The sequence below is a fragment of the Myxocyprinus asiaticus genome, chromosome 30 (genome assembly GCF_019703515.2).
Source record: "Myxocyprinus asiaticus isolate MX2 ecotype Aquarium Trade chromosome 30, UBuf_Myxa_2, whole genome shotgun sequence".
Taxonomy (NCBI): Eukaryota; Metazoa; Chordata; class Actinopteri; order Cypriniformes; family Catostomidae; genus Myxocyprinus; species Myxocyprinus asiaticus.
Genome location: NC_059373.1, coordinates 25,730,368 through 25,748,251, shown reverse-complemented (window position 1 = coordinate 25,748,251; position 17,884 = coordinate 25,730,368). Strand labels below are relative to the sequence as shown.

Below are 17,884 nucleotides of genomic sequence, written 5' to 3'. Positions count from 1 at the left end.
AGAAGTAAAGTGAGAAATAAAGAGAAGGGAAAAACAAGGTAAGAATGAAGATACTGTATATGTGCCCACGATGGGTGTATAGTAGTTCAGCAGAACAGTCAGCCTGAGGTTGTCTGAAATTAGTGACTCATCTGGAGTTCAAATCTAGAAAAAAAGGTATAAACCATGGCAAAATATGAAGGAATGCAAAAGAGACAGAATGCAGTGGAGTGGGGAGTTGGATTTGGTTTAGGGTCTTCCAGGACAGCATATTTTGGCTCTAGAGGTGTGGAAAGAGGTCATTACTCCTGTTGCTTGGTCTTTTCTTTTTCACATATTTTAGGTAATGTTGCTGTAAACGTCACTTAGAGTCCTATCAAGCCTTAAGCTCATGATGCTGAATATAGCTTACTCTCCTTTATGAAATATTCAAATCGTATGGCAAGGCTTTTTTTTTTCACTCTTTCATGATGCAAAGATGGTGCAGCAATCATTTACAAGGAAGAGAAGACAAAGTAAAGAGAAGATTGTCCATTCTAGCCAATTTCACAGGCAATGTGTCATTTGTCATGATACTCAAGACTCACCATCCTACTTCTGATAATCCTCAGGGTGAAAGCCAGAATAGAACCACAGTGCAGACACAGACTGTCCTTTGAAAGTACATGCACATTCACTCAATATCTCTGAGTCCAGACACATCACTGCCAGTTTCACAAAGGAGAGCAGGCAATTTACAGCTTGAACACAACCACAAACTGGAGAAAACAATTTTTTTAATTGTTGCCTCTCCAGATTTTTTTAGTATATATTATTTATAAATGAACTATGTAGTGCTAACATCAGATAGGGCAGTAATGTACCCAAGTAGTAGTGGTACGAGTCATGCAGGAAGTTGTTTACAATAAAGCTGCGTAACGGGCCTCAGATTAGCTGCTAATGGATGAAAGTGCAGAGTCAGGCAACACTCTGGTCGCTCATCTACAATTTAGTCACAGCCAAACAGAGCTCAATGTCTTTTGTTTCCATCATCACAACAGCATAAATAGCCCCAGTCAGGTGATGTTTGGTCTTTGGGATCACACCTGTGGCTCCGTTAAAATAAGTCTTCAGATACTGACAAGAAAGAAGGGGAGGGGCTAGGTACTAAGTGTCTCGCCTTTGCTGCCACGGGAACTGGCATCCCATTCACTGACGCCAGCACATTAGAGTCAATTCAGAGGATAGGGACTATTGTGAGTGAAGACCTCACCTTCAGCCAGCAAAATTCAATAACCACTTTCCCCCTGCAGTCACAGCTGGTTATGGATGTGGTTAAGCACAGAGTCCAATCACATATATCTGGTGATCACGGTTTCAGACCATCCTGTCTTCCTCATTCTGCCAATAAATGGTATCTGTCCCAGGAATGCAGTGAATAAAAGAGCGATAGATGAAAAGGTGCCGCTCCCTGATGCTGCCTGCTTCTCTGGTTGTGGAATCTAATTAGAACTCCAATAGGGCAGGACAGGGCTGGGAGGCTGAACCATGTCTGAATGAGAAAAAGAAGAGGAAAATCCAGAGGAGTCCTTCCCCCACCTGGAGCTGCATTACTGGCCTTAAAGAAGAGTGGTCGCCTTGGTGCTGAAGAAAGTGTAGCTCCATCAGTCAAGCATGGCGGAATTGATCCGACTCATATGGTGCTCTCCTTTGCACAACATGGGTGCGAATTAAACGTTTGACTCACAAGTGTCTACAGGGTTTGTCAATCTCATGATCCAGAGCTTGAAAGTGTATGTATCTCTGTATATGAGCAGTTGCTAAAGAGGCCTGCAGGTGAGAGAGGAAACCGGGGGCTCCAGTAAAAGCAGGCTGCCTGTGTGCTCTCAGTTGCTGGGTAGCTCCTCTGCTCTCACTGGCAGGAACTGACGGAAAAAAAGAGCTTTATCTCCCGTCTGCTGCAGCCTCACAGAATACTCTACTGCTGCTTTAGCTTCCTCCTCCCTCTCTCCCTCCTGCTCTCTCTCCTCCTATCCACGTGCTCATCCCTCCCTCCCACTCCCTCTCTTGTTGCTCTGATGCCTGGTGAGCTCAGAGCTCAAAATGCACACACACACACACACACACACACATGCACACGCACGCAAACCAATCCAATGGCCTTTAACTGGTTGGCAGCCAGGACTACAAGAAAATAATTTGAAATTTCATTGTTGTCCATTCCTTGGAAAGGCATGCATGTTATTTTATAGCCGTTGTTGCTGGCCTGTCCTACTCCTGCATTAAACATATCTATCCATCTGACATCTGGACCAAAGATCAATGAAGAAAAACACAGAATTAATGGATTTGCTACAGACTGGTATGAGTGGTTTCTGTGAAAATGAGAGGGATATAGATGAAAGACCTTGTAAACTCAAAGAGGATGGGGGCATGAAGATATCAAAATCCCTCTAGTACTGAAAATCCTACGCAACAAATAGCATTGTGATGGAATTTAGTAAATTTATCCAGAAGCAACTAAACATTAATGTGATTGCATGGGCAGCTGATCAATTAGGAAGCAATAAATCAATTTAACTGAATACAAATCAACCATCTGAGCCCACATTTATGAAATCAGCCTACTTGTCATGTATCCAGACTCTCTCCTGTATTGTAACTGAGGCAGGAGATAGATTTCTGTTTACTGACAGACAGAGAACTGAACAGAGCAATCAGCATTTGTCTGCAGACTGGGTAAATATGATTTCAGCACAGTCAGTAGCCAAAAACTAAACAATCCTACTGGCCTGACTGCACTGTGCACAGCTCAGCCCACAACCACATATTTCATCTAAGTAATATTTCAACGGCCAATCAAATCAGATCAGGCACAAATGTAGACTTGGCTTAGACACAGAAGCCTGATTAATATTTTCCCTCAGGATCCAGATTTTAGTCAAAAATATATTAGGTCAATATGAGGATATACTAAACACATTTCTAAAAGGCTGCCGTTAGCCTAAAATACAGCTGTGGTTTCAAAACAGAGGGAAGTGTCCCAGATTGTAAGCAGGGGAGGTTGGACAGTTAGCTTCTCTTGGCTGTGTGAAATGAATGTAACTATGCATTAAATTAACACGTCCTTTTAACCCTTATACGTCAATAAAAAAAAGTTACTCAAGAGATCCTTAAAGGACAAAAATGTCCACGTCAAAAAACTGCCATAATAATATTATATGTTAATATTATTTTCCAAATTCAATGAGTTAATTTTTTTAACCAACATCAGTCCTGATCATAACCACCAAAAAAAAAATAATTATTTTCCATATACAAAATGCTAAGGGGAATTTTTTTTTTTTTTTTTTTTTTTTTTTTTAATTATCACAGCCTGGGATATGTCAATGAATATCAACAACATTGATTTTGATGCATTATTATTTTTTGTGCAGTGTCAGATAAAAAAAACAAAATAAAAAAAAAACAAACACTCAGGACCTTAGAGGACAAAAATGTCAGCGTCAAAAAACTGCCATAAAAATATTATATATTTATATTATTTTCCACTTTCACTGACTTAGATTTTTAAATCAACATCAGTCCTGAACATAACTACCAAATATTCATTCATTGTTCAGGATTTTAACCCTTTAAATACCAGTTTGTTTACATAATGTCACTGTTGTTTTTTTACACACACACACACACACACACACACACACACACACACACACACTTCTCAATGCACATATACAAAACACACTCTGACATCCATACCAACACACCCACACAATTTTAGCTGCATCATTTATTCAATTGGCCTGCAGTGCTCTAATACAGAAAACAGAAAATAGGAAAAAAGCATGTATTTGCTCCATAGGCTAAACATGAGAAAATGGTGTCGTCTGGTTGAAAATATTAAAAATTTAAATTTTGAAGCCAGGGCTCTGGAATGAAAGCATAATATCATAGAATTCATGATTTTATACTTTAATGGCACTGGGATAAAATATTAAAGTTTTAATGGGTTTCAATGGGGACATTTTTGTCCTTAAGGTCCTGAGTGTAACTATTTTGTGTGCATAGTGTATTAAAGATGTATTATAGGAACTGAGGTTGAAATATCAAAATTCCCCCAAAAATACACACCTTTGGCAAAATGTATGCAGTTGGCATTAACGGTCAAAATGATCGAAAAAACAAAAATGAAAAAGACAAAAATATCCCTAAGGTCGCACAAGGGTTAGGGCTCTGTGAGCTCTTTTCTCATTCAAAAACAATTCAAGACACCACCAATTCCTCCTAATTTCAGACCTATGCTGAGAGATTATATCAGACACTGTTTCCGTAAATTAGTCATAACACTGTACTATGGTAATTTTGGCTGCATGTCATTCTAGATAGTGTTACTATGTTACCGTAAAGTTGTGGAGGTGGACCAACTTGAATGATAGTTAAATAACAAGGGTGCACTCATTCATCCCCTAACCACATTACATCTTTCTGTAGTGGTCTACAACCACTCCTATGCAGCCTTTTTACTCCTCCTTTCAACAGTTTTCTCTGTCTTCAAAGCTACAGTGAATATAGTGGCATATGGTAAATTTATCAAATACCCTTTATGTTTTTATAAAAGAGTCACTACATAATAGAAGCACACAAATGCATCAAGATAACTGACAGTTTGTTTCAAAACTTTCCTCCATTTCTTAAGCTTGCTTTTCTTTGTCTGTCCACTTGATTTGCTGTTTTGTCTTATTTCCTATCTTCATCTGGCTACTCCACTCTTTTCTGCTGAATCATGCTGATTGCTCTGGGGTCACACTAAATACAATCTCCGTGGCAACCAGCTCCCTATGTCACCTTGCTATATCAACGCTCTGTTGATAATCACTGTGCCCTCTGCTGGACAGTTTTGGGAAGTGTTCTAATCAGAGTGGAGAGTAGGAGAACATGACAACTCTACATATTTCAATAATTATTTAATAAACACAATATGTTATGATATTATGTTAACCCATTTAAATGATACATTATGAAGGTTAAATTCTTTATATCTGATAATGACTTAGGGTATGTTTGGAATGGCAAACTACTTTATTAATCATGCTATTTTACTGTGTATTGTGCATAGTATGCAACTTTCTGTATGCATGGAATACCCAAATGACGGAATACATTTCTCAAAATGTTAAGTACAAAACCAGACCACAATGAGTTTACAACTGTACCCCAGAGTGTAATCGGCTTAACTTGACCTTCCATTTCCAGTCTGAAAAATGAACAGAAGCGATAGCAACCAGGAATTATAATCTCTTTCTTAAGTCATCTGATCAGACTGCCAAAAGTAACAAGATTTTTTTTTACACAAAATTAGATTAAAAATGCAAAATAACCATATTTATTTTTCTGAGGTGATAACCGGACACATCTTGCTACTGTATTAGATATGCGACAATGTAGCGTACACTATAGCGTATAATGTAGTATACTACTGTTTGGAACATTTATCATGGAATATTGTTTCACATAAATCATATTAATAAATTCAATACTTCTAATAAACTGATGATGAGACCTACTTAAATAGCTTTTCTAAAATGGATGTTTTCAGAAACAGTAAACTGGACTGCAGTGATGCAGTGCAGAAACCATTCCAGTCACCAGAGTTCTTTAAAAGGGGGCTTATTTGAGATAAACAGACCTCACTTACTGCAATGTCTTAACTCTTGGAAGCTAATAAACATAGACACACACAGCCTCCTCTAGCTTGAACCACAAGTCCATAAAATAAGATAATTTTACAAATTCAGTCTACAGTGCCCATTCTCGTTTCACTCTCAGCATGCAAGTTGGCAGAGCTCCACTAGGACTCATCCTACAGTACACACAGACTGGCAGGCATTTTCTTTTGAAACACCACATAAACTGTTCCCTGAGCATATTGAGAGTGTCTGAGCTTAGAACTGTACTCAATCCATCTTTATTCCTTCATTCCAGTCACCTCTAACTCTGGCATGCTATGCTGACCACTACTGTATATATTCAAGAGGCCCACTGCAGGCAGTTATCATCTCTGTGACTCAGCCCAAGGTGAACTTACCTGAAAGTGAAGGATGATGGTCCAGATCAGACCCAGTGTCAGCTTTGGGTTTCCATCTGTGATGTCATCATTACGTATATTCACTAATTTGACCTAAATCAAAACAAAACAGACATTAGTGGATTCATTTGAATGACTAAAATGTGAAGAATGTAATTTTTTTTAATATTAAAATACATTCTCCTATCCCAAGCTGAATTTTAAAGAGAAAACTATAAGTAAGCCATTTGTTGGATGATTTTCCCGAAAAGTGCAAGCATTGTGACACTATCAAAACATTGGTCTGTTTGTTTGAGTATCCCGACCAGCCCAGCACAGCAAAATTGGCTTAACCACTGGCATGAGTCTGGGGCAGGGCAATCTTAAGCTTGAAAACATATATGTTATCACTGAATTTGCAGTGGTTACCCTAAAAAAATAAAATTAAAAAAAGCTTTATAATTGTAACACTAATCCCAAAAAAACTACTGACTCACTGCTAACAAAATCTAAGGACAGATGGAATGGAAAGACTTTGGTTTTTGTTGTCCTCTTATGCTAACAGCTGTCAGAAGCTATGTGCTCTGTTTTGGGAGAAGGGTGCTGATGGGCAGTTTGTCTGGTTTAGGGAGCATGGACTGGCATGACAGCAGAGATAGGACTGGACAGGATTGTATAGGGCAGGAAATATCTATCACAGCTAGTCATGTCATCTCAGACTGTACCATGCTGCTCTCTGAAACACAACGAGACTGAGGGCACAGATGTCCCTACCAATGTTTTTATTTGTTTTAGATCTCAGTCTCTTTCTCACTCTTTCACCATCTTTGAATTTCCATTTCAGAGCTGTGTATCCACCCTAGACATTTAGGTGACACGTCCTCCCCATTATTTAGCACATTGGTCTATGAACATGGGATTTTCAATGACTGAATCCTTTCAATGACTAAATCCTATAGTTCAGGGACAAAACTGTCCCCAGAAGTGAGTAAAATCTGAAAAAAATAGTTTTTTTGGGATTGTCCTGAATTGGATAGTCTATTGTATGTCCTCATTTAGATTGCTAGGGAAACATATATTTGTTTGTATACGTGTTTACACAGATGTTCATACCTGTCTCTGCTTGAGGAATTCCAAGGCGATCTGCACATTCTGGAGTCGGTGAAATCGCATGCGACCCTTTTCCCTGGGCTGAAGAAGACAGAGAGAGAGAGAGAGAGAGAGAGAGAGAGAGAGAGAGAATGCATGAGACCGCACTGCATTAATAATGTAGGCAAATTGGACATCTGTGAGAAAACAGTGCTGTTTGATTAGGCTGAAAGCATTGAAAGCAGCACACTGAAAAAAGACGCAAAATTCTCAGGATCATTAGTAGTTAAAAACTCCTTTCAAGTGTTACAGGAACAGTTGCCATACTATGAAACCATCACCATTTGCTAACCATTCTACAAGTAAAGCTAAAATAATTGTTGCACCACACACATTTGCTTTTAACGTCTCTCTACTGAGGCCACATAGCAAACACACACACCCTTCCATGCAAATGCATGCGCAGTAGCACCCAAAAACGCAGTAGTGTGTACAGCATGGAACAAACAGTTAGGTTATTCATGAGGTGGCCAGAGGGGGAAGGTCTGTTGATGAATGCCACAGCAAAGACACTCCACATAGGTCAAACGTGGCAGTTTAATCATATTCAATGTATGTGGGGGGGGGGGAATTTCTGACATTGGAAGGTGTGTGAATATAAAGTGCGTCTATAAGTGTGACGTGTAAATTGAATCAATCAGACTATACGTATGAATAATGCATTGTCATATTAGGCATTCCCATTGACCTGAGCCCACACCAAGCAGAGTACCGAGCTGGCCGTGTGTGTGTGTGGTTGTGTTTGTGTGTGTGTGTGTTTGAGTGGGGGGCGGGGGGGTCACACATACTCCCTGAGCTCCATCCTCCTCATCCTCCCCACCCAGCAGGATGAGTGGGGGGGCACGTGACACACACGCTCTCCTCAGAGTCGACATGCCCTTGTGCTGATGACATCACAGAGAGGGACGTGGAGAAAGGACGGAGACAGAAACAGTATTGAAGGCAAATACGAGAAAACAACTGTTAAAATTTTTTTTTTAACAAGGTGGAGGGGGAGAGTAAAGCAAAAACAAAATGAAAAAATAATGAACATCTTACTCTCATGTTCTTTCAAATCCATATGACTTCACAAGTCACTTTCATTGTATGGAAAAAGATGCAATGCAAGTGAATGGTGACTGAGACTAAAATTTAGCCTAAGAGCTTCTTTTGTGTTCCACAGAAGAAAGAAAGCCAAATGGGGTTGGAAGAACATGAGGGTGAGTAATTAACGATGAAATTGTAATTTTTGGGCAAACTATCCTTTTAGAAAGCAAATCATAACAACATGACAGGGCGAGAGAGTAAGATGGTGTGAGAGAGAGAAACATGGCAGAGGACAGGTGGTGTGTCAGCATTCTCTCTCAGTGTATCCACCCATCAGTCAGTGTGTCCCAGTGCATCGTGGTCTCCAGCCATCACAGCAGGCATGACTGAGTGTAGAAATAATGTACTAATGCAGATAGCATAACACTGCAGCGCATGTCATACTCAGCTACTGTATTTGCATTCAGCGATGTCAGCAACACACCAGGACACTTCATGACATCAGCCTAACCTCCAGGTCAATTCATGTGGCATGATCACCGAGGTGACATGTGGTTCAACTGCCACTGTATATGTGACTATATGACTCTGTTGTCATAGATTAGTGGCTCTGAGTTTCAATATGAATGATAAAGCAGATCTCTGCCACATGAATTACCCAGGTGAGAACTGTAAAACAGTGGAAACAAACTGTCTGGTGTATAACACAAAGCTCACAGTTTAGTGGGACTTGTGTGTGGTAGTGTAAGTGCAGCTAAGTGAGGGCGGTGTGTGTGTTACAGTAATGGTGGTGGGATCCTTACCAATGTGACACCAGATAGCACCTCAAGCAGGGAGATGAGATTATGTCCATCCCTTAGATCTTCATACAGGTCTGTGATGTGCTTCCTCACCTGAGGAGAGAGAAATAGAGAGAGAGAAAGAGTTAGTCAGAAAGAAGTTTGAGGGCCAAAGCATCAGCGTGTGAATTGAGCAAGAGTGTTACAGTTACAACAGAGTTTGCGCTATAGTTTCCAACTTCTATCCTTATTACAGACTGACTCTATACATCAAATTGTTTTTAAAGTAAAAGAAAAAGCAATAATTGCTTGGTTGATGTGACCAACCACAACCCATTAACAAAACAGGCTGGAAAAGTAAAGGAAAAGTTCACCCAAAAATAACAAATTCTGTCAATATTTACTTACCCTACTGTTGCTCCAAAATTGTTTGACTTTCAAATCACTGATCTACTACCGTTTGCAGTGGGCAAATCAAATATGGCAGCTACAGCCTTGGTTGGATATCAATAAGATCTAATCTCATTGGTTACTGTGTGATTCATGACCAAACGTCATGGCATCAAACCTGCATCATATTTGCAAAGTTAAACTTAAACGTTCATCTCTCCGTCACACAAAGATATTGCATGGCTACAAGAGGACTTGGAATTTAGAAGATAACATGTAATTCCTACTTTTAATGTGGTTTTATGGTGTACTTTTTGGAACTTGACAGCCCAGAGTCTCTATTCACTTTCATTGCAAAAGCCATGACAGGTTTGGGACCAAACTGGGGTGAATAAATAATGACAGAATTTTCATTTTTGGGTGACCTATTCCTTTAAGCACCAGATCTAACCAGTAGAGGGTAGCACACTCGTTGAGATATGGACATGTAAAAAGACACTGTGGCAAGCAGCAAAGCAGAAGAAATAGCAGGGGATCTTGAAGTCCTGTTCCTCAGTATGTGCATGAGTGTGTATGTTTGTGGATTCAGAGGTCCTAAGCTGTATACAGCAGGACAAACACACATGCCTCCTGTTGGCAACCCCACAGGGCCACAAAGAGGAACCATCTGCTGAGTATAAAAGAACATCCTCACACAACCACGTGTCCTGTTCTCTCCATCCATCCACCCGTTTCCAAATCTTTCCCTCTCTAGAACTCAGGGAATTCTGGAATGCCCCAAAATGTCATATTTAAAGCTGAAGTGTTTAATTTCTTCGATGTTCAAATACTTTCTCTTATCCCAGTTTAATACGCAAGCCATTCATAGGTTGATTTTCTTGAAAAGTGTTGACATCATCAAAACATTGCTGTCTGTTTTAGTATCCCGACCAGCCCGACATAGTGACATTGTCTCATCCATATTACATATCAACCATTTTTATCTCCTTCACTGGCAGGGATCGCCGGCGATCTTACGATCGGTATTGTTTGCATTAACTGTATGTTATTAAAATTCAATTCTTATTTAATCGTGACAAACTATACATCGTAAGAAAGGTCTAATACTTCAGCTTTGATATTTAGCCAATGTTTCACAATAGAAATGTTACTGCTTGTGTAATTTCATAATTTATGTCAACATATCAAAATATCAAAGCGAGAGTTATGAAAATGAAACCGTTATAAAGATGCACGTACCTATTCAGTGATGTAAACTCCCTTTGAGTTGTAGCAGGCTTCAGAGAACAACATCCAATAGGACATTTAGTCCAACAGTGTGCACATTTACGGAAATGTTGATATATTCTCATATTTACTTCATAAAGAATTATTATTTATGTCCATTTTCCACTAAATTACGGGATATGGTCCACTGACGTGCTGTAATAATTTAATATGGTGATTTTCAAACCTCCACGAAGCTAGAAGGCGCACAAATTCATTTCTCTGTCCAAATAAGAAGCTAAAGAGAACGTTATGACATCATGCATACCTCAGTGCCCACATGAGAGGGACTTCCCCATCCCAGACCATAGTGGGATAATTTATGTATCAAGCATAAAACGAATCAGTTGACTGCTGAGACTTATTGTAAATAAATAGACGATTACAAAAATATATGGTTTGTCTATTATTTCCATGCATTCTCTGGTATTTGTATATGATTATTGACAGTTCTGTAGCTGTAATTGCAGAAGAGCTGTACACCTGCCATCATCTTCACCTGCCAATAATCTGCTTTCTGCCTCATTATATGATTGGAATCCACATGAGGTCATTAAAACACACTGCTATAACAACTCAATTATGATTGGAAGTAAAATATATGCACAAGATAATGTATATTTTATAATGTTTACTTTTCTGTATTTAGGCGCAAATGCTAACGGCTAATGCTAACGGCATAATATCCATTATGTTTCTATGCATCAACAAGGTCAGTGTCATATACAGTATTATTTCATATATATATATATATATATATATATATATATATATATATATATATATATATATAAAAAATAATAATAATACAAAAAAATAGCTTATCACGTTACAATAAATCTGAGATTTATAAATAAAAAAATTCAGGACTATATAAATAAAATACATTTTTACTATTTAACAACAAACTTCCAAGTGTCTCCTTTCAAAATAGAACACAATTATGCCTGTAATACAACGTGGGGATGAACTACAGCCATTTAAATTTGAGTATGTTCTTTTAGGCTTGTGCTCAAAAAAAGGGGCGCATGTTAACAGTTAACACGTTATTACATCAAACAACAGAATATAACAATGTAATTTATATTTTGTATATAAATTCTATTACATGCATGTTTCCACACTTACAGAGCACATTTTGGTAATTTTTCTCCACTTCTGTCTCTCTCCTTTCATTTAAACATTGCACTTAAGCATATTATCATGGGACACCCCCTATTTCCATAGACACAAAGAATAACAAGTTAAACTTGGGCACTAGGGTAATCCCCATGTGTTCAGGTATTAAATAATAAAAGGTGTCACACTCAAATGTGCCCCACTTGTTTTCCTGTGCTTTAGCTTGCATCTTGCTGAGGGCAGGTATGTCATACAAACCTACTCAAACTGTTCTACATTTTTGCAATGAGGTTACTGTTTATGTTAGAAGTGTGTAAAGAGGAAATAAACTCACACACTATACAAACACAACTACACACATACACCGTTTTCAGTCAGTGTAACAGATGGAGAGTGATGTGTAAACACAAACGCTAACAAGTATCATCACCTACTTAGTGTCTGCCAGTTAGACTCATGACAAACTATGTGAGTTATGCTACTACAAAGACAAGAGAGTATGTCTTAAATAATCATGGATTCCCGGAAATAATCTGAGGTTACCTGTCAAAACCAAGAGAAAAGGTGTGTCATGGCAAGCTTTACTGTTAAAGGTAAAGTGTGTAATATTTCAGTGTTAAAATACTTTCTGGTATATGCAGGCAGAACTATTTGTTTGTCCAACCAATGATAGATTGAAATCACAGGTTGTCAATCGATTAATGTTTTTTATCAAACTAATTACATAATCGAATTACATTCGATTAATTAATCACATATATCAATATTTGCTGAGAAAGGCCTCCAAATAAAGATAACTGAATACAGTATGAACAAGACATAATAATTCTTAAGAATTATATATATATATATATATATATATATATATATATATAAAATGGTATTCTGAGATGCGGGTTGGCGCTGTTTTGGTGGCACGAGGTGGACCTACACAATATTAGACAGGTGATTGCAATGCTGTGGCTGATAGGTATATGCATAAAATCATGCAGATAAGGGTCAGGAGCTTCAGTTAATGTTCACATCAACCATCAAAATGGGGAAAATATGTGATCTCAGTGATTTGGAGTGTGGCATGATTGTTGGTGCCAGACGGGCTGGTTTGAGTATTTCTGTAACTGCTGATCTCCTGGGATTTTCACGTACAACAGTCTCTAGAATTTACTCCGAATGGTGCCAAAATCAAAAAAACAACCTGTGAGGGGCAGTTCTGTGGATGGAAATGCCTTGTTGATGAGAGAGGTCAACAGAGAATGGCCAGACTGGTTCGTTGACAAAATCTACATTAACTCAGATAACCACTCTGTACAATTGTGGTGAGAAGAATGCTATTCTGAGATATATTTGGCAGGTAGTTTTTATGTTGTGGCTGATATTACACAGTTCTCTGGAATACTCAATTCTGATTGGTCAATGAGTCAAGCAGTCAGATATTTCTCTCTAACTACCACACATCCAGGGATTTAAACGAATCAGACCGCTCATCCGGGTTCTGCGAGCAGTCTCTCCTGCTTCTTGGCTCACTGTGCGATCTCTACAAGTAAGCTCATAAATTCATTTAAACTCAGATCAATGTTTCATTTATTTATATATTTGGCAAGTAGTCTTGTAATAGGCTGATTATTGAGGAGATAAATGGTCATTTACACAAAATAAACACCAACAGAACTCTGATGCAAACCGGAGGTTGATTTCAGCTGTTTGGTGATTTCTTTGTTCTCAAATTACATAATTTCAACGCAAATCAATATTTTATGTCCATGTATTTATTTATTTGGTTAGTAGCCGTGTAATAAGTGAGATAACGTACAGTCAGTCTGTTGTTATCGCAAAATAAACCCCTTCAGGGTGATACAAGACCACAATGTGTCCTGATTATTGTGCGATAACAACCGGCTGACTGCACATTATTCCTTACAAAGGGGCTGTGAATCGATTAAAATATTTTAACTAATTAATCACACATTTTTCTGAGATTAATCATGATTATATTATGGTACATGATATAACAAACAAAATCATAAATATATTTACTTTATACCTTGTCTCAAAGAACTTACAATAAATAGTTCAGTCATCATTTATTTTAATGATATAACTCCTATTGTGTTCATAATCTGCATACGCCTTTTGCATTTTGACCCGGTGGAATTCAAGCTTCTAAATCATTCATAATTCGATGGTTTTCATCTTAAACTATATTCTAAGTCATTAATAAGTTCTTAACTGTTTATACATGTAAAAAGATTTATATTTTTGGTATGTTAAATTACAAATATAAAAGTTATTAATTAATATGCCATATCAAGCCGTATTTAGACTAATGTGTGCATTAACTTTTGCTCTCACTACACCCATTTTAGGCTGTAGTACCTTTGATTTAGTTTATTTGTTATGTTTGTTACATCTGTCATGTCTGTTTTGTACAGGAATGTGTGTGTGTGTCTGTGTGTGACAGTACTGTATGTGTATGTGTGTACACATGTTGTAAACAAGATGCAGTCCCAGTGGGAGACAAAAAAGTGTGTGTGAGAGCATGGGAAAGACACTAAATGTAAATGAAGTGTTTATAAGAAACATTTTATTTAAAGTAGATGTCCAAAAAAATCGACATAATATCATGTGTAAAGCCACAATTGATGCCTGGGTCAAAATTGGCTCGCAAACGCAAAAGATGTAACTTATTTTTTTATGGTGATCTCTCTTAAAAAATTTTATTGAAAAATCTGAAACAAATGTATTATGTGTATTTTGTCTTGACAAAGTCACAAAGTTTGTTCCTGTAATAAAAACTATGTGGTATTTAAAAATCATTATCTACCTCTCCCGGGTCAAAAATGACCCAAACACACTAGGACGGTTAAATATGTACGTTAACATGTTTTTTTTGAGGATAGAGTTAATTAGATACATTTTTACAGGTATGAATCTTTTATACAAGTATCTGTATACATGCCATAAAATCAGTGGATATGTTGTAATTACAGTTTGGGAAAAATCATCTGCTGTTTTCCAGTGGACTTTTTTTAAAAAATAAGATGATCTAATGGGCAGATTCAAATCGTATCAAATTGTATTGGCAAGAGAAACATAAGTGTACATTGCAATGCATTATTAGACACTATACATACAGATATAAAACATATTGAATGCTGAAGTTTAATTTGCTGAAGTTTACAATCACAAAACTATTATTTTCTCTGGTTTGCCATTAAGTCTCTACAAGTGCAGCTTGTTGAACAGCCAGGTCCTTCTCAGTCTGTATCTTGAATACAGTGGGTCTCTCTGCAGATTGCTGAATGGCCAGGTCCTTCTCAGTCTGTATCGCACACACGTTGGGTCTTTCTCAGGCGCTTTTGAAATGGGTTCAGATGAAAGTCAGTGAGCGTTTGAGTGACACAATGAGATACAGCAGCTCACCCGTATCATTCGCCCGCTTGTGGATGAAGAAACTTCATTCTCCGTACAGTAAATGCGCTCCCGTGTTTATTATGCCCGGGGCATTTTTGCGCGCAACGAATAAGCATGCACTGCTTCACACAATCAGTTTTTGTGCAAGGATGTGCAGATGAGTCAAGCGAGTAGTAATTTATATATGTCAATGTTAGCCAAAGAAAGTGGGGAAAAACATTGGTGAAATTTTACTCGTACAAAAGTGCCTGGGTTTTTTCCTGGCAGGCAGCACATGCTCTAACCCCATCCCCACCCTGATCAGAGCTTGCAAGGCTGAGTAGCCTGCCCAGAAAAACTTGGGACACCTTTCTCCTATCGCATGGTTTAAAAAATGGATGCTGCCTTATTTGCGTACATTTTAGTTTTTTTTTTTATGTTAAACAAAAAATATTACTACACGCATACATATTTAAAAATTCAGATTTTCACATTTAAATACATTGCAGTATTGTGTCATTTTGTGTTTGTCAATCTGTCCTGTTCTCACAGAACACCTTGCATGTACAGTACTGTGTAAAAGTTTTAGGCACTTGTGAAAAATGTTGCATAGTGAGGATGTCTTCAAAAATAGTTTTTATTTATTACTTAATGTCATACAAAGTCCAGTAAACATAAAAAAGCTAAAACAATATTCGGTGTGACCACCTTTGCCTTTAAAACAGCACCAATTCTCTTAGATACACCTAGACACAGTTTTTCTTGCTTGTTGGCAGATAGGATGTTCCAAGTTCTTGAAGAATTCACCACAGTTCTTCTATCTATTTCGGCTGTCTCAATTGCTTCTGTCTCTTTTTGTAATCTCAGACTGACACGTTGTTCAGTGGGGGGCTTTGTGGGGGCCATTGCATCTGTTGCAGGGCTCCCTGTTCTTCTGTTCTAATCTTTTCTATTTGCAAAAGTAATGTTTGGGAGTCTAACATTTATATTTCCTATTGACACACTAAAGCTGAAGATATGAATAACCATCTAAAGACAAATGCTTTTGTGAAACATCTTATGTCCCTAAGACTTTTGCACAGTACTGTACACATGCATCTGATGGATGCTTTTGGAGTGTCTCACTTTGGTTGTGTCACATCTCACTGATTTGCAGATTCTTGAGCCAAAACGCTGTATTTTTAGGATGCTGTGTTAAGTTAAACGTAGTTTGAATCTTTGAAAAACATGTCTCGAGACCACTGTAATCTGATGTGCTCTGTCTAGCTGTCTCTGAATGCAAGAATGTGTCCTGTGTCACCAGCTCTCAATCTGTGGCTGCTTTTTGTAAGTGTGTTCTGTTGCATGAACAGCTGGAGTTGCACCGACTGCCCCCTGCTGACTGCAGACATGGAAAAACCTGAAGGTGTTAATTTAAGCTTGAATTGCTCTGATGGAAGGAAAATACATACTGTTATTATGGAATTTATGTGGGTCAAGCTACACTATGTAACTTTTGGCCCTCTAGCAGTTGAAGAATAGAACTGCAAGTTACTTGCGGAGGCACACTGTTTTGGTAATTACGTCAGTCAGGCTTTGGCTCTGCTCTTCTGCGCGGATGAATCTGATGGTTTGAATACCACCGATGTAACCATGGTAACAGGTGATCAACTTATCAGAACGAATGTCACTATAACAACAACAAAACTCGCCCCCTTCTCTATAAATAAATAAAATAACGAAAGGAAGAAAAACACAGAAATATCTGAAATAGCAGGCCAGTATATATATATATATATATATATATATATATATATATATATATATATATATATATATATATATAAAAATCACTACTTCCAGCATCTAACGTTACAACGTCCCTATGGTCTGACCTACATTACTTTAATGATGCTAGAGTTATGAGGTCACTATCTCTAACCTCATAACTCTCACCCTTCTGTGGTTGGTCATCTGTCCTTTCCTTTGAATACCCAGCATTCTTTGCTCCCATGATCTGGTGGTCAGTGGGGCAGGAGATACAGAGGATTAACAAAGACACAAATATAGTTCTGGAGCATAGCAACATGCTAAACGTCTTTTCAGTTTTGGAGTCATTCAGAAAGATGTGAAATGCTTTAATCATTACGGAATAATTAGACAAATAACGGTCGCATGTCATTACTGAAGATTTCAATCCTTGTGTCAAGTGTTTAAGTGTGAAAGTGTGAGTTCAGTAGAAATGGAGCTCAGCATCCTTCAGGCCTTATCTTTGTGCATTGCAGCAGAAATGACAAAAATAACCCAGCATGCTGGACTGTACCTTTATGAGATGTTTGTTGACCCATTTGGTGAAAGTTTTCTTCTGCACCCTGTCCCGTTCATCTGTGAAAATAGAGAGAGAGAGGGCAAGATAGAGGATGAAACAGGATAGACAGATAGAGGAAGAGGAAAGCAGAGGAGAGGAAGAGATTGGGTTAATTATGTAACACAGCAGGAAGACCACAGCATCATGATACTGGTGTCTACTTTTTTGCAAGCTTTCACTCCAGTCCTGCTTTAAAGAGCATGCATTTCCCAAATGTAGAAAGGGAAACTGAAGAAATACTGATTCTTTCTAAGCATTGTACCTGCTGTCACATGATTTAACAGAAAGGCACATTAAATCCATAAAATACATTAAGTGATAGGCAAAGAAGGTTACTTTGGTACATCATTACCTATATTAGGAGAGGTTTGGTAAAATTGGAAACTAGGCTGG

At 38.0% G+C, this 17,884-nt stretch overlaps 1 protein-coding gene across 12 annotated transcripts in view; it reads right to left on the bottom strand.

Annotated features, from left to right (window-relative positions):
- LOC127420801 (microtubule-actin cross-linking factor 1-like) overlaps nt 1–17,884 on the bottom strand; it is a 223,513-nt gene that overhangs the window by 116,599 nt on the left and 89,030 nt on the right. For all 12 annotated transcript variants that reach the window (XM_051663338.1, XM_051663342.1, XM_051663345.1 and 9 more), the window contains exons 2-5: nt 17,447–17,508; nt 9,004–9,093; nt 7,139–7,216; nt 6,047–6,139 (exon numbers count right to left, since the gene is read on the bottom strand). In XM_051663338.1, coding sequence (XP_051519298.1) covers nt 6,047–6,139; nt 7,139–7,216; nt 9,004–9,093; nt 17,447–17,508 — 323 coding nt within the window. The remainder of the gene's footprint in view (nt 1–6,046; nt 6,140–7,138; nt 7,217–9,003; nt 9,094–17,446; nt 17,509–17,884) is intronic.